Source organism: Orcinus orca, chromosome 3 (assembly GCF_937001465.1).
Source record: "Orcinus orca chromosome 3, mOrcOrc1.1, whole genome shotgun sequence".
In the NCBI taxonomy this organism is placed as follows: Eukaryota; Metazoa; Chordata; class Mammalia; order Artiodactyla; family Delphinidae; genus Orcinus; species Orcinus orca.
The window spans coordinates 20,484,586-20,501,115 of record NC_064561.1 but is presented as its reverse complement, the minus strand read 5'-3'; the positions used below and the strand labels follow the sequence as shown (position 1 = coordinate 20,501,115).

Sequence of the window (16,530 nt, the reverse complement as noted above, 5' to 3'; positions counted from 1 at the left end):
TGAATTAAATAACTCACCAGAAATCTCACTTAACCAGAGGGGTTTTGTTTTAGTTGTTGTTGTTCTTGATGTTGTTTCTCTTTCTTTGTTAAAGCAGTTGCAGCAGCTTTAAGTATCCCATTTTTAGGAGGAAGGGAAAAGCAAAAATTCGAGTTAGCCACATTCTCATCTTTGCAGTATGATGTAGGGGAAAGAGCTCCATATTAGGAATTGCACCATTTGAGATCTTGACAGTTAATTAATCCCTCTAGGCCTCAGTTTCCATATCTGCAAAATGACTCTGATATTTCTAACTTTACAGGGTTGTTTTAAGAGTGGATAAGAAAGCACATACTACAGTGCTTGACTCATAGATGTTTAATAAATAATTGAATCTAAATCATGGAGCATTTTATAATGCCAAGTTTTGAGGCTGAAAAGTATAATTAAATTTAAAAGTAAATTGTTAACATTTTGTCACTTGACATTAGATTATACATATATGGATACATGTATATATGTATGTATATATACATACATATATACATACACAAATCTCATGCATGTCAAGTTTTGGAAGTGTAATTTCACGCTATTTTGAAACATATACAGTGGCAGATACTGTTGGCCTCGAGGGTGGGGAGGGAACAGGGAAGGCCAGATTCTCAGATGACATTTTGGAAGACTAGTAAAGTTTGGTGCCTTTGTAATGTTTCTCATAAAGAAGAAAGCAATAACACCTTTATGTCTTCCTAAACAACTTTTCTGCTTGATTCTGAGTAGCTGAGTCACATTAGGAAAGGTTGAATAAGGCCAAAGTGGTTTTTGTTTGTTTTTTAGTGGAATTAAGTGTGTTAAATGAAAGAATAGATACTGAAATAGGAACTTAGTGAGAAGTAATTTATTTGATTCCCAGAAAACAATCTGATTGTAGTACTTTAGAACCTTTTAATCAAGTTCAAGTTCATCTCACAACACACTACAAATGTCTTTTTCCCCCAATTTTTAAAATGTGGCAGAATACACATAAAAGTTACCATCTTAACCTTTTTTTTTTTTTTTTTTTTTTTTTTGGTGGTACGCGGCCTCTCACTGTTGTGGCCTCTCCCGTTGCGGAGCACAGGCTCCGGACATGCAGGCTCAGCGGCCATGGTTCACGGGCCCAGCTGCTCCGCGGCACGTGGGATCCTCCTGGACCAGGGCACGAACCCGTGTCCCCTGCATTGGCAGGCGGACTCTCAACCACTGCGCCACCAGGGAAGCCCCTTAACCATTTTTTAAGCGTATAATTTAGTGATAACTAATACATTCGTAATGCTGTGCAACCATCATTATCATTCATCTCCATAACTCTTTTCATCTTGTAAAACTGAAACTATACCCATTAGACAATAACTCCCCATTTCCCCCTCCTCCAGCCCCTGGCAGCCACCGTTCTACTGTCTTTCTCTATGATTTTGAGTACTCTGAATACGTCATTTAAGTGGAACCATACAGTATTTGTCTTTTTGTGACTGGCTTGTTTTTCTTAGCATAATTTTCTCAAAGTTCATCCGTGTTGTAGGATATTGCAGAATTTTCTCCTTTTTGAAGGCCGAATAATATTCCATTGTATGTGTATATCACATTTTGCTTATTCCACTCATTTGTTGACAGACACTGAGTTGTTTCCCATCTTAGCTACTGTGGATAATAATGCTGCTCTGAACATGGGTGTACATACACAGAAGTGGAATTGCTATGTCATATAGTAGTTCTGTTTTTGATTTATTGATGCACTGCACACTGTTTTCCACAATCGTACCAGTTTACATTTCCACCAGTGTTGCACAAGGGTTCCAATTTCTCCACATCCTGGCCAGCACTTTTCATTTCCTGTTTTTTCAATAGTAGCTGTCCTAACAGGTGTTAAATGGTAGCTTATAGTTTTGATTTGCATTTCCCTAATGATTAGTGATGTTGAACATCTTTTTATATGTTTATTGGTTATTCGTATATCTTCTTTGGAGAAATGTCTATTCAAGTCCTTTGCCCAATCAAGTTGTTTATTTTTCTGTTGTTTTAAGAGTTCTCTATATTCTGGATATTAATCCCTTATCAGATATATAGTTTGCAAATATATTCTCCCATTCTGTGGGTTGACTTCTTACTCTGGGTAGTGTCTTTTGTTGTACAAATTTTTAAAATTTTCATGAAGTCTAGTTTGTCTCTCTTCTTTTGTTGCCTGTGCCTTTGGTGTCACATTCAAGAAATCATTGCCAAATCCAGTGTCAGGAAGTTTTTAGCTTATGTTTTCTCCTAAGAGTTTTATAATTTTAGGTTTTACGTTTGGGTCATGGATCCATTTTGAGTTAATTTTTGTATATGGTATTAGGTAAATGAGTAGGAAAAACACACTCCTCCTATGTTTCTCCTTTTCTCTGAATAGACATGTACGTTTTCCACACATCAAGCAATTCTTTTTTTTTTTTTCAAGTTCTCATCATTTATTGATAAAGCATAATAGTCCATGGCATTAGAGTCTAAGGAGCATTCTATGCAAATTCATGGTGAGTTACAGGACGAATAAGGCAATATTTTACTCTTCAAGTTATAGTCATGGAATTAACCTGACTTTCCTTGGAGCGTAGGACTTTTGCTGGGAGGAAATGATGCAGTGTGAAGTAGTGGAACGTGTACTGTTTTTCTTTTTTAACATCTTTATTGGAGTATAACTGCTTTACAATATTGTGTTAGTTTCTGCCAAGCAGTTCTCCTAGATTCAATTCAGTTCAGTTCTGACACTGTGTACCTGAAGTTAGCATCAGATCCCACAAGTTAAGAGTTCAGTCCCACAAGACTGCCCCCACTTCAGATGCCAATCACAAGTCCCAGATGCCACCTGAACTTCTGACTGACCAGCTATATATTGGGGTTCACATGACCCCCTCCTCGGGTTTGATAATTTGCTAGAGTGGTTCACAGAACTCAGGAATACACTTTCGTTTACTGGTTTATTACAAAGGATATAATAAAGGATACAGAAAAACAGCCAGGTAAAGAGATGTCTAGGGCAAGGTCCAGAAGGGTCCCAAGTGCAGGGGAGCTTCTATCCCAGCGGAGTTGGGATGCACCACCCTCCTGGCATGTAGATGGCTTCACCAACTCAGAAGCTCTCTGAATCTTATACTATTGGGATATTTACGGAGGCTTTATTGCCTAGGCATGATTGATTTAAATTCCATTTTCAGACCCTCTCCCCTCTTTGGAGATTGGGAGGTGGGGCTGAAAATTTGAAGCTTCTAATCATGGTTTGTTCTGTCTGATGGCCAGTCCCTATCCAGGAGCCCACCAGGAGTCACCTCATTAGAACAAAATACAATGATATCATCCAGGAAATTCCAAGGGATTTAGGATCTCTGTCAGGAACCAGGATCAGAGAACAAATATTAGAACAAAAGATGCTCCTAGTGCTCTTATCACGTAGGAAATTATAAGGGTTTTGAGAGCTTTGAGTCAGGAACTGGGGTCAAAAACTAAATGTTAGAACAAAAGAATCTCCTGGTACCCCTATCTGCAAGGGTTTTAGGAGCTCTATGTCAGAAACTGGGGGCAGAGACCAGTATATATATTTCACAGCAAAGATCCAGCTTTGGCATGTGGATATCCAGTTTTCCAGCACCATTTGTTGAAAAGACTGGTCTTTCCCCATTGAATGGTCTTGACACCTTTGTCAAAAATCATTTTACCATATATGCAAGAGTTTATTTCTGGACTCTATTCCATTCCATTGGCCTATATGTCTGTCTTTGTGTCCGTACCACATTGTTTTGATTATCTTTGTGTCAGTACCACATTGTTTTGATTACTGTAACTTTATAGTAAGTTTTGAAATCAGGAGGTGTGAGTCCTCTAGCTTTGTTCTTTTTCAAGATTGTTTTGGCTCTTCGGGTCCCTTGAGATTCCATATGAGTTTTAAGGTTGGTTTTTCTATTTCTGCAAAAAAAAAAAAAAAAAAAGGCATTGGGATTTTGATAGGGACTGCTCTGAATCTGTAGCTCACTTTGGGTTTTTAACAGTATTGTCTTCCAATCCACGAACACTGGGTGTCTTTCCATTTATGTAGGTCTTTAATTTCTTTCAGCAGTGTTTTGTAATTTTCATTGTACAAGTCTTTCACCTCCTCAGTTAATTCACAGTATTCTTTTTGATGCCATTGTAAATGGAATTGTTTTCTTTCATTTTTAGAGTGTTCATTGTTAGTGTAAAGAAATGCAACTGAAACTTGTGTGTTGACTTTGTATCCTGCTACTTTGTTGAATTCATTTATTAGTTCTAACAGGGATGGGGGGCGGTCTTTAGAGTTTTCTACATATAAGAAGTTATGTCTCAATTGATTTTAATAGATAGCTATCATACAAAGTAGCTTCTCAAACCACAATGAAATTAAGGTAGAAATTAATAACAAAAGTAAAACTGGAAGATTCACAAATGTATGTAAACAACACACTCTTAAATAACCAATGGATCAAAGAAGTAATCACAAGGAAAATTAGAAAATATGTAGAGATAAATGAAAACACAACACGCCAAAACTTACGGGATGCAGCAAGAAATGCTTGGGGAGTGGTGGGGGCATTGGTAGCTATTAAACACAAATGTTAAAAAACACAAAAGATCTTAAATAAAATAAAAAATAATAATAAAAGGGTCTTCCCTGGTGGTCCAGTGGTTAAGACTCCATGCTTCCCGTGCAGGGGGCACAGGTTTGATCCCTGGTCGGGGAACTAAGATCCCGCATGCCACGCGGTGTGGCCAAAAAATAAAAAAAAATTTTTAAACACAAAAGATCTTAAATCAACAACCTAACTGTATAACTTAAGGGACTAGAAGGAAAAGAACAAACTAAACTCAGAGCTAGCAGAAGGAAGGTAATATAAGGAACAGAGCCTAGGTAAACAACACAGAGAATAGAAAAATCAATAAAACCAAAAATCGGTTCTTTGAAATCAACAGAATTGACAAACCTTTAGCTAGGTGGACTAAGAAAAAGAAAAGATTCAGATTACTAAACAGAAATGAAAATGGAGACATTATTACCAATTCTACAGAAGAAAAAAATGATTAGAAGAGAGTACTGTGAACAATTGTATGCCAAAAAATTAGATAACCTAGATGAGATAGACAAATTCCTAGAAATACAAAACCTACCAAGACTAAATCACAAAGAAATAGAAAATCTGAATAGACCTATAACCAGTAAGGAGATTGAATCCATAATCAAAAATCTCCCAACAAAGAAATGCCTTGAACCTGATGGCTTCACTGGTGAATTCTACCAAACAAATTTAAAGAACTAATTCCAGTCCTTCTCCAACAAACATTGAAAAGGAGGGAACACTTTCTAACTCATTCTTTGAAGCCAGCATTACCGCCATACCCAGATACCGCTAAAAAACTACAGACCAATATCCCTTATAAACATTAATGCAAAAATCCTTGACCAAATACTAGCAAACTGAATTCAGCAGCACATTAAAAGGATTATACACCATAACCAAGTGGGATTTATCTCTGGAATGCCAAGAATGCTTCAACATATGAAATTCTATCCGTGTAATATTCCACATTAAATAATGAAGGGAAAAAATCCACATGGTCATCTTAGTTGATGTACAGATGTCTTCCTTGTCCACATGAACTAAGTACAGTTTCATTATAACATTCTCATTTTTAACGTTTCCTTCATGTTTCTTAAAAATAATAGCTAAATTGAGCATTCTGTACTTAATCTTTACAATCCAGTGGGTTAATTAGTATTTTAATTTCCATTTTACCAATAAGGAAACAACCTTGTGACTTCCCTGGTGGCGCAATGGTTAAGAATCCACCTGCCAATGCAGGGGACACGGGTTCGATCCCTGGTCCAGGAAGATCCCACATGCCACGGAGCAACTAAGCCCATGCACCACAACTACTGAGCCCACGCTCTAGAGCCTGCGAGCCACAACTACTGAGCCTGCGTGTCACAACTGCTGAAGCCCACGCACCTAGAGCCCATGCTCCTCAACAAGAATAGCCACCGCAATGAGAAGCCCGCGCACCACAATGAAGAGTAGCCCCTGCTTGCCGCAACTAGAGAAAGCCCCTGCACAGTGACAAAGACCCAACACAGCCAAAAATAAATTTAAAAAAAAAAAAGAAACTGAACCTCAGAAAGATGCCTAAGTTCACCCAGCTAGTAGAATTAGAATGAAGGATTATTCAAGATTCTGGTGTCTTCTAAATTTCCAACAAAGCTCCACCACTTATTCCACCTACTCTTAATTGCTTGGATAAGACCTTCCTTTAGGTGAAGTTAAATTTTTTTTTTCTTTTTAACTAAAGGCAGGACTTTTCAAAGCCTTTAAAAGATGTATTGGGAATTTCCAGAAAGGGGATTTGATAAGCAGCATTTTCCAGTCTTATCTGACACCAAACTCAAAAGAACAAAACTTAATTGTTGACTCTGGGTATAAAGGAGAAAAATTTTATGTACATCTATGAGCTGTTTCTTAGCTACCAGTAGGTACAGTGATGATAGAAGAGACTGGGAATAAGAAGACTGGACAATTCTGCCACCCTCATGCTCTGTGACTTGGGAAAGCTTGTTCACTTTGCTAAGCCTCAGTTTCCTTTTATGCAAAATGAGGGGTTGAAATATTGTCCTCAATTTATCTTTACTCTTTAATGTGAAAATTGGAAAAATTCCAGATGTTTTATTCTCAGTTGAACGAAAATTTTGTTGAAATTTTCCAAATTGAGAATTTATTGAAAACTTCTTGTTTTCTAAGATGAATTAGTTAAATAATGGGAGACAGTATAGCATAGGAGACAACCTGGACTTTGGACATAGTTATTCTAGGTTTCAGTCTTGGCTCCACCACTTATCATTATTCTTAAACGAGGATATTCTTACACAAAGTATATAACCTCTTGAATCCTTGGGTTTCTCGGTGAAAATGAGGGCTTTATTACTTACATTGCCTATTACATAGTAATAGGTGCTTAGGAAATGGAAGCCGCTGGTATTTAATTTGGTAAATCAGTAATTAAATGTGAATAATAAAGATCTGAGTGTAAGAGCTTTAGTTACAGATTAGAGCCGAGGTGTGATCACTTCACTTCCTTAAAGGACTTCAAATTCCATTTCTCCTGCCACTACTAGTGAGAGCATACTGCTTATTGCATAAAGCAAAGCTATCTGTGTTGCAGGAAAGAGAGAACAAAGATCTCTGCTTTTTCCCAAGTTTCTCTCTGGGAATAACTGAAAACAAGTTAAAATATGCATCCTCAACAAGCTAGAGCCAACAAGCCAAGTGGAATTTAGAGAGTACTTAGATTTCAACTCAACCTCCTGCAGTGTTTGTTAGTATAATAAACAGATGAGGTGTGGAAAGAAACACTTCTTAGGAAAGCTCTCTAGTGATTACTGTAGAGTGATTAACTCTAGTTACCCAATCCCTATCCAAATAGTCGAATGAGACATCTGGTTACAACACTGTACGTCTGTTGTTTGTGGTACCTTCCTTGAGTTATACTTAAGCAAGAGATAGATCGAGGATCACAATATTTCAGATGTAGGTTGCCAAGTGGTGTTGACATCCTACTGTCATCTGATTTGGGAGGAGGAAGTTAGACTAAGATTGGAATAGGAGAAGGATATAGAATGGTTCACGCACATCCCTCCAATCTCCCCTATGCATTTTGCTAGTTAGAGATTGATTGGGGTTCTGGGTCTTTTTTGCCCTAAAGATAAGTACTTCCTTTCTCCTACTAATGCTGTCAGTCTGTTACATTTGTGTAAATTGATGTAACTAAATGTAATATTATGCTAAATCTTTGGGAGGGCAATTCATTGAAGAGGAGTTAGCTTTGAGAGCTTTGAGGGGAGGCGGAAGGGAGAGATCATCTTGGAACAAGGGATATTTCTCAGTGAGACAGACTTGGATGGGCCTGCCTGAATAGGGGATTTGTGGTACACACTGGTCCTGAAGGATTAGAGGGAGAAGGAGGTGCCAAAGTTAAACTTTCTACTCCTTGAAGCTGTTTTGTCCAGTACCATCTCAGATCACCTCAGATGTCAGTAGATCTGAATGTAAACCAGAGTTCTGAAGAGCAGGCCAGTTAGGTGAAACTACAGATTTAGCTAACCTTTATTGATCACTTACTGTGTACCTGAATTAGTGCGCGGTGTCTTCCACATAATTCTTTTTAAAGAGTCTCGATATTCTCAACTGATAATGGGTATGATGGCACTATCTCATGGGATTGTTGAGGAAACTGTATAGCTCCTTACACAAAGTAGGAATAAATGAGTGATAATGAAAAGAACAATGTTTAAAAACTAGAGAGAGATAAAGAAGTAAAAGTTGATCATTGGCGTGAGGGCAAGATGTTCATTTAAACATTTTCTACTGTATGCTAAGGCACTACACTAGGTCTAGGGGATATAGAGATAAATGGGTTCTCTTTGCAAAAGAAAGTTCCTATTAAAAGAATTACAGCCTGCTGAGTTCTAAAGAAATTAGTTTGGGAGGAGCTTGAAACCAATGACTGAGGTTATTAAATATAAAATTCCCTCAGCTTCTGTGTTTCATCTCTCTTCTGTAAGTGCTTATAGCCAAACATGTTATTGCTGAGGAGAGAATTGGTAGCAAAGCTAATACAGTGTCTCCAGCCAAACCTGTAATATTCTTTCTTTTTGAACAAAGCTGGCATTGCAAAGCTTAATTGGCACCGAAATGACTATTGGCTTGACACATATTTAGTTTTTTATGGGACACATATTTAGTTTTTGACTCACGTTGAAACCAGCCCTATTTAATGTAAATTGGAATAGTCCTTTTAAAGTGCATTTTAGCAGTATGTATCAAGAACATAAAAATATGTATATTCCTCTCAGGGAAAACTGAGAATGTGGGGGGAAAAATGTATATTCCTTGGCCCATAATTTTAACTGGATCCTAAGGGGTAAAAGCCTAAATACAGAGAAACTTTATAAACAGAAATGTTCATCAAAGTGCTGTTTTAATAACAGAACATCAGAAGCAGTTGCAAAATCTATATGTAAATTGTTTTAGCCAATTAGAATATTATATAATCATTAAAATGGGTTATGGAGACTAATGCATAAAGGAGTACTTGGTATAATAAGTAAGAATGCTCAAATTTGTGCATATCCTGGAGAGAAGACTCTCATGGAGAAGAGAAAATTGAGAAATCTCCCCAAACCTTGACTGTATGCAGTGATGTGTGAAAGGTGGGGCTTGTTAGTGGAAAGAATGGGGTGGAAAGATTGGTTCCCAAGCCAGGAGAGAAAACACCAGAAGAGTCCTACGAAGATCAGAAAGCGAAGGTGAATGGATTTTTGTCAAGATGCTTACAGTCTAGAAAGGAGAAGCAAAGACCATTAATCAGTTCCCCCTGTATGTTTATTTTTGTTTGTTTGTTTTTAAGTTTGGAAAGGAGATTGAATCAAAACTCTAAATCCTTTTCTTGGAATACAGGGAAGTGGTAGTGGTTGTGACCACAGGGAAACCTCTCCCTTCCTCATCTTTCTCTAGTATTTAAACTGTCTTAACCTAACTTTTTAAAGTACAAAACTGAGAGAAAACCCAGGTAGCCAACCCATGTCTAGGTTATGAGTTGCATCTGTTTTCAGACAGTGAGTGCCAGATGAGTTCAGCATGTTTTTCATTTTTGGATCCTGTTGGCTAGCTTTGAGGTCAGGAAATCCATTCCCGCATGATGCATTTAGCATCATGATATAATGAATAAGAGTGCATTCATCTTTGGCGGTCTGTTTCCACTTTTCCTCCTAATTTTTTTGAACACTGTATCTTAATATTTCTCTTCTACTTCCACATATTATCCAATCTTCTTGGCTCTGTCTTTACAATATAACCTCAATCTATCCTCTTCTTTCCCTTTTCACTGCTACGATCTTATGCTAAACCAGCATTCTCTTTCCCTAGGATCCCTGTATAGTCTCCTTGCTGTTTCTTGCTCTCTGTCATGCCCTCTACAATTAATTCACAAAGCAGCCAGAATGACTGGCTACATATGGTCATGACACTCCTGCTGAACTTAGAAGTAAGGCTCTGGGTTAGTGATTCTCAACTCTGACTGTACATTAGACTCAGCTGGAAGCTCCTTCCCTTCCAGGAAAAAATTTACCTGTGCCTAGCCTGCATATTCAGAGAATCTGATTAAATTGCTTTTGTGGGGGGGGGAGGTGTCTAGATAGCTGTAGATTCCCCTTGGATGCTTCTGATGTGCAAGCAGGGTTGAGAAACACGACCCTAGATGAACTTTCCCTACCCTGCCTACTTCTCAGACCTTATCTGCCAACTTGCCAAGCTTGTTCTGTCTCAGATGTGTCTCTCCCACCCCAGTTTTGTTTTGTTTTTCCACTTTTTTTTTTGGCTGTGTTGGGTCTTCGTTGCGCACAGGCTTTCTCTAGTTGGGGTGAGCGGGAGCTACTTTTCGTTGTGGTGCGCGGGCTTCTCATTGCAGTGGCTTCTCTTGTTATGGAGCATGGGCTCTAGGTGCGCAGGCTTCATTAGTTGTGGCACGTGGGCTCAGTAGTTGTGGCTCGCAGGCTCTAGAGCGCAGGTTCAGTAGTTGTGGTGCACAGGCTTAGTTGCTCCACAGCATGTGGGATCTTCCTGGACCAGGGCTCGAACCCATGGCCCCTGCATTGGCAAGCGGATTGTTAACCACTGTGCCACCAGGGAAGTGCTGTTTTTCCACTTTTTAAATAAACTTTTTATTTTAGAATAGATTTACAGAAAACTTTTAAAAATAGCATGCAGACTTCCCATATACCTTCACTCAGTGTTCCTTATTAACATCTTACATACTAGTTTGGTACATTTGTCACAATTAATGAACCAGTATTATTGCATTATTATTAACTAAAGTCCACACTTTATTCAGATTTCTTTAGTTTTTACCTAATGTCCTTTTTCTGTTCTGGGATCCCATCTTACATTTAGTGACTGTGCCTTCTTAGGCTCCTCTTGCCTGTGACAGTTTCTCAGACTTTTCCTGGTTTTTGATGACCTTGACAGTTTGAGGAGCACTGGTCATGTATTTTGTGGGTTGTCCCTCAATTGGGATTTTTGTGATGTTTTTCTCATGATGAGGCTGGAGTTTGGGGTTTGGGGAGGAAGACCACAGAGGTAAAGTGCCTTTTCATTACATTTTATCAAGGGTACATATTATCAACAGGATTTATCGCTATTGATGTTGACCTTGATCATCTTGCTCACGTAGTGTTTGTCAGGTTTCTCCACTATGAAGTTAATCTTTTTTCCTCCTTTTCCGTACTGTACTCTTTGGAAGGAAGTCACTATGCGCAGCCCATACATACCTAAGGAGTGAAGAGTTATGTTCCACCTCCTAGAAGGCAAAGTATCTACATAGTTATTTGGAATTCTGCACAGGATTTGTCTATTCTCCCCCATTTATTTATTTATTCAGTCATGTATTTCTGTTCATATGGACTCAAGGATGTTTATTTTGTATTTTGGATTATAACCTATTACTACTTTATTTTCTTGCTCAAATTGTACCAGCTTTGGCCATTGGGAGCTCTTTCAGTTGATACCTGTATCACTTTGATATATTCCCATCATTATGGGGTTTTTTGAGCACTCCTTTACTTTCTGGAACTACAGGATTCTCCAGGCTCATCTTGTGTATTTTTTGCTCCAGTCCTAGAATTAGCCATTTCTCCAAGGAACCTGGTTCCTTTTATTGGAGAACAGTATTATAAACCAGAATCTGGGCATTATGTGTGCTTGCAATTGGGGTGTGTGTTGTTGCCTCTAGGCCCTCTCAGCTGATAGAGCAAAGACATACGTGTGTATAGTAAGCTAACTAGTTCTATATGCAGCCATCTGTCTAAATTAAACTTAAAAATGAGTTGATTCAGATGTTTCCAACTCTCACCCACATGGATCATTCCAGCCTTCTCCCCTCGACTATCTGTAACTTCCCGCTTCAACAATGAGAAAACTGGCTCCCACTCTCTGTTTTATTGTTCATTTCCAGTATAAGTATATGGATATAGTGCTTCAGAATGAACATATACAGTGAACCAACTCTGTCAGCTAGAGCACAGTGCTTGTGTGCAGTTCCTTTTGCCTTTAGTCTTACAGACTTCACTCATTTCCAGAGTTTTAGGTTAACACCTTTTCCTCCCACCCCATTCAGTGAGGTTGTTTCATATATTTTTAATACAATTAGATTATTTTGTCACAGTCTGTGTTCCATCCTGGGATCCTCTCACCTTCTAAATTATTTTTTAAATTTCTGTACATTAAGGTTCACTCTGCTGTAAAGTTCTGTGGGTTTTGACAAATGCATAGTGTCATGTATCCATTTGTCTCAGAGTTTTTGCATTTGTCCTTCTGCCTGGAATAGTCTTCCCACATATTTTCCCATGACTGGACCCTTATCTTTCATCAGGTCTCTCCTGAAATGTTATCTCCTTGGAGAGTCCTTCTTTGAGCACCGTATCCTGAGGAATCCCCCAGCCTAAATTTTTGTTCATTTATTTTCTCTATGTGTGTGGTTTGTTTTGCTCAGTCTCTCTCTAGTAGGATACAAGCCTAATGAGTGCAGGGACTGTATTTGTATCCTGGATATCTAGAATACCAGATCAGTTAATATTTGTTGATATATGAATAGTCCTTTCCTAGCATATTGCTAGTGCATGTTTTTAATACTCATCAGTAGTGACTGAAAAGCAGGCTTATTCAAGTTGGGCTTCTAGTTTACCCTGATTCACTACTTATACAATAAAAGGGTTTTGCTTGCATTAGGTTAAGTATTTCAGTATACTGAAGATGTACAGTTACCCTGATTGTTCTCTCCTACAGTGTTCATAACCCCTTTTTTAAAAAGTTATTTTAATAAGTGACGTATAATCTCTGGTCCCACTTAGAATTGTACAGTACCATGGATTTCCTGGCCTGACTGTACATTAGAATCAACTGAGGAGCTTTTCAAAAAACCCACTGATTCCTTGGCTCCATCCCTGACTTATTGATCTCCAGGAAGATTCTGCAAATATGTATTTTTAACAGCCGCTTAGCATCTAGTTCTGACTAGATAGAGTTTAATTAAAACCCCAGGGTATTAATATACCATGAGTTTTGGTGACATTTTCTAGAGGATTTCACTTTAGTAGCTATGATTATTGAAGCTTATACTAAAAGGTCTTTTTAACTCGGACAGACTTTTTCTGCAGCCTTTTAAGCCCTTAACTGTGTGCTAGGTACTGGGAAGCATTATATAGAGATGAATCACAGACACTGCCCTTAAGGAGCATGTATCCTCTGATAAGGCAGTAGAATGAGTGTAAATAGTCATAATAACTGATAGAAAATAATAGGTTCATAAGAGAGGTAGAAAACATTTTTGGTAAAGACAGAGTAGTCATTCATACCCTGAGAAGAAGGTAAAAGTAAAGTCCCAATTCTTAAAGAGAATGTACAGAGAGGGAGTGGAACCCTGGACATCCCAGTTATCTGCAATGGGCTGTAAGGAAATCAAAAGTTAAAGGCGATCCTATTATAAGCCAGAAGGCAATAGCCGAACTGGTAAGAGGCCCGCAGGGGTCAGGAAAAAATCCACATTGTCAGAGCTGTCAAAGCCAGTGGTTCTTAATAGAGCTCTAGAGTTCTTAACAGAGCTTTCCAATTGCAGTATTGAAAATTTTGTAGTATTTTAAACATAAAAATATATTAGCAGGGACTTCCCTGGTGTCACAGTGGTTAAGAATCCGCCTGCCAATGCAGGGGACACGGGTTCGAGCCCTGGTCCAGGAACATCCCATGTGCCACGGAGCAACTAAGCCCATGCACCACAAATACTGAACCTGCTCTCTAGACCCCACAAACCACAACTACTGAGCCCGTAAGCCACAACTACTGAAGCCTGCACACCTAGAGCCTGTGCTCCACAACAAGAGAAGCCACCACAATGAGAAGCCTACGCACCGCAACGAAGAGTAGCCCCCACTCGCCGCAACTAGAGAAAGCCGGCGCGCAGCAACAAAGAACCAACGCAGCCATAAATAAATAGTTCAGTTTAAAGAAAAAAGCAAAGTTTCTATACTACTTGTGTAATTAAAAAAAATAAACGACTGCATACCTAAAGAATGCAAAGTTCAGTTTTTGGTTTTTTTCTTCTAAGCTTTGGAAAGGATATCCAAATAGTCCAAATTAAATCCCTCACGTTGTACATAAAGGAAGCTAGAATTAAAACATGTTTGGTCACTGATCACAGGGCACAGAACCAAAGCGAGAATCTCAGGCTCCTGACTCACCAGTACATGTTATGACATTCTTAGCAGGTTGAGATCAATCTCTTTTTCCTGTTGCTTGCTGGTTATTAAGAGGAATTTCTTGAGGATAGAGACTGTATTGTATTCATCCCTATATCCCTGGACATAGTAAGTAATACACAGAATAGGAAATAAACAGTAGACATGCGTTGCATGAAAGGATGGATGGATGGGTTTGGCTTTTGTATTAGACCTTGAAGCAAGGCTAGAATTTAGCTCTGTGGAAATTCTGGTCATTAGGTGTACACGTAAGCTGTTAGATTTGTTGAGTATCGGACACCTAAAGGGAAATAGAAAATAATGTAGAAAGCTAGGTTGGGGCCACATTATAGAAACAATTGAATGCCAAGCTAAGGATTTTGGATTTTATTATCCAGTCAGCTGAAAACTTTTGAGCAGAGAAATAACACACACACAGGGGAGTGGGGAGACCAGGGGAGGTGGGGAAGAGTTAGAAAGAGGAGGAGAAATTAATTATTTTGACAATTCACTTGAGGTGTCATTAAAGCTTGATTGAAGATGCCGGCTCAGGGAATGGAAATGTGATTATAGATATAGAAAACAGTCAGAACTTGATTACTGATGAAGTATGTAGTTCAAGGGATAGAGTACTCAAAGATGAGGCTGAGGTTCCAGATGTCATATTTGCCTGTATATTTTGGAAGGTGGTGATGTCATTAACACATACAGTGGTTTTAAATGATGCATTTGTGGTACTGGTGCCACATCTAGGTAGAAATGTTGAATAGGCTATTGGAAACGTGCTGCTAAACTTCAGAAAAGGTGACAGGTCCAGAAATTTATGAGTCATTTGAGTAGAAAGGGTCATTGAGGATTGCCAGGAAGAGGCAAAAGCCAAGGACACATCCTTAGGGAAATTTCTACATTTAGAGGGGATAGGAGAAGAGCCAGAGAAGGAAATTTGGTCATAGACAAAGTGAAACCTGAGAATAGTACAAGGAGAAGGGAGTAGGGAAAGTACATATTGGAGGGAAGCATCTGAATTACAGACTTCCTTTGATAAAAAGTTTTACACATTTTGAATTATAAGCTAATAGGTAAAATGATGTAAGTTAGTGAAAGGCATTACATTTGCAGAAAACCTGCATTTTTATATCAGTATGATAAACAATAGATGTTTAGCATTAAAGACTATTTTGCTGGGCGCAGAGGTTGAAGAAGTCTTTCATTTTTTAAACTTGAATTTGAGAGAATATTGATTTTGATCAAGTAGTCTTGAAAGCCTTGAAGTTTTAAAAGACAAGGAATTTTCATTTTTTTGTTGTTGTATGGGAGTAACATCTACAATAACTGACTGAATAAATTCTGAATAGTGACATTTTACCATACTTGAATATCTGCCTTCAAAACCTTATTTTCCCAGCGGTATTCATAAGTATTCTATTAGGAGTAAAAATATCCAATATGTACTGTTAGTTTTTCCCTAAGTAACTTTTTGTTTTTAATCTTTCAGGATCTGACTGGCATAGAATCTATGGATCAATGTCGCCATACCTTGGAACAGCATAACTGGAACATAGAGGTATAATAGGATTCATTGTGAGCTTACTTATATTTCTTTTTCCCTGGTCTGATAACAAATCTCAAAGACACGTGTTTTTTTTGTTTGTTTCTTTGTTTTTTTATGAATGTCTGAAAATTTTTGTGAAAGGTAACAAACTGTACCTTTTCTGCAAAGTCCCTCCTTTTGCAATCCATGTTAAGTTTTGAGATTTAGCCATTTTGGATACATTTTAGCTCGGTTCATTCATCCTATGTAGCAGGTCTCCTCTATGAGTATACCATTAAAAAACCCCACCGCCCTGTTAAGGCTTTTCCTTTCTCTACTGTCTTGCTATCACAAAGGAGCCTGCAGTCACCACGCAAGGCTGTCTGGACGCCTGCTTCTGGGTGGAATTGTCAGTGGATGGCAGGTGACACGTATTTTTTTTCACAGCAGGAATCTTCTCTCAATAGATGTTTTTTCAAATTTACAGCTCTTTAGTCTTTAAAAATAAATTTGTGAGAAAGGTGAGTTTTATGATCAAAGTTTATAAAATCATAGAAAAGATTGTGACCAAATCTCTCAGTACAGTGTCCCTCTCTCTTTATTTTTTCTTAATTACTCTTCGAGAAAAATACTGGTTTTTAAATATTTGATTTGTAACCAGATA

The 16,530-nt window shown here is 38.2% G+C and overlaps 1 protein-coding gene across 4 annotated transcripts in view; it reads left to right on the top strand.

The window, feature by feature from the left end:
* Window positions 1–16,530, top strand: part of FAF2 (Fas associated factor family member 2) — a 60,756-nt gene that overhangs the window by 21,027 nt on the left and 23,199 nt on the right. For all 4 annotated transcript variants that reach the window (XR_007476268.1, XM_033414945.2, XM_004284834.4 and 1 more), the window contains one exon: window positions 15,831–15,899. Coding sequence is in view for 3 of the 4 variants with exons in the window: in XM_033414945.2 (XP_033270836.1) it covers window positions 15,831–15,899 (69 nt within the window). In the remaining variant the exon portion in view is untranslated. The remainder of the gene's footprint in view (window positions 1–15,830; window positions 15,900–16,530) is intronic.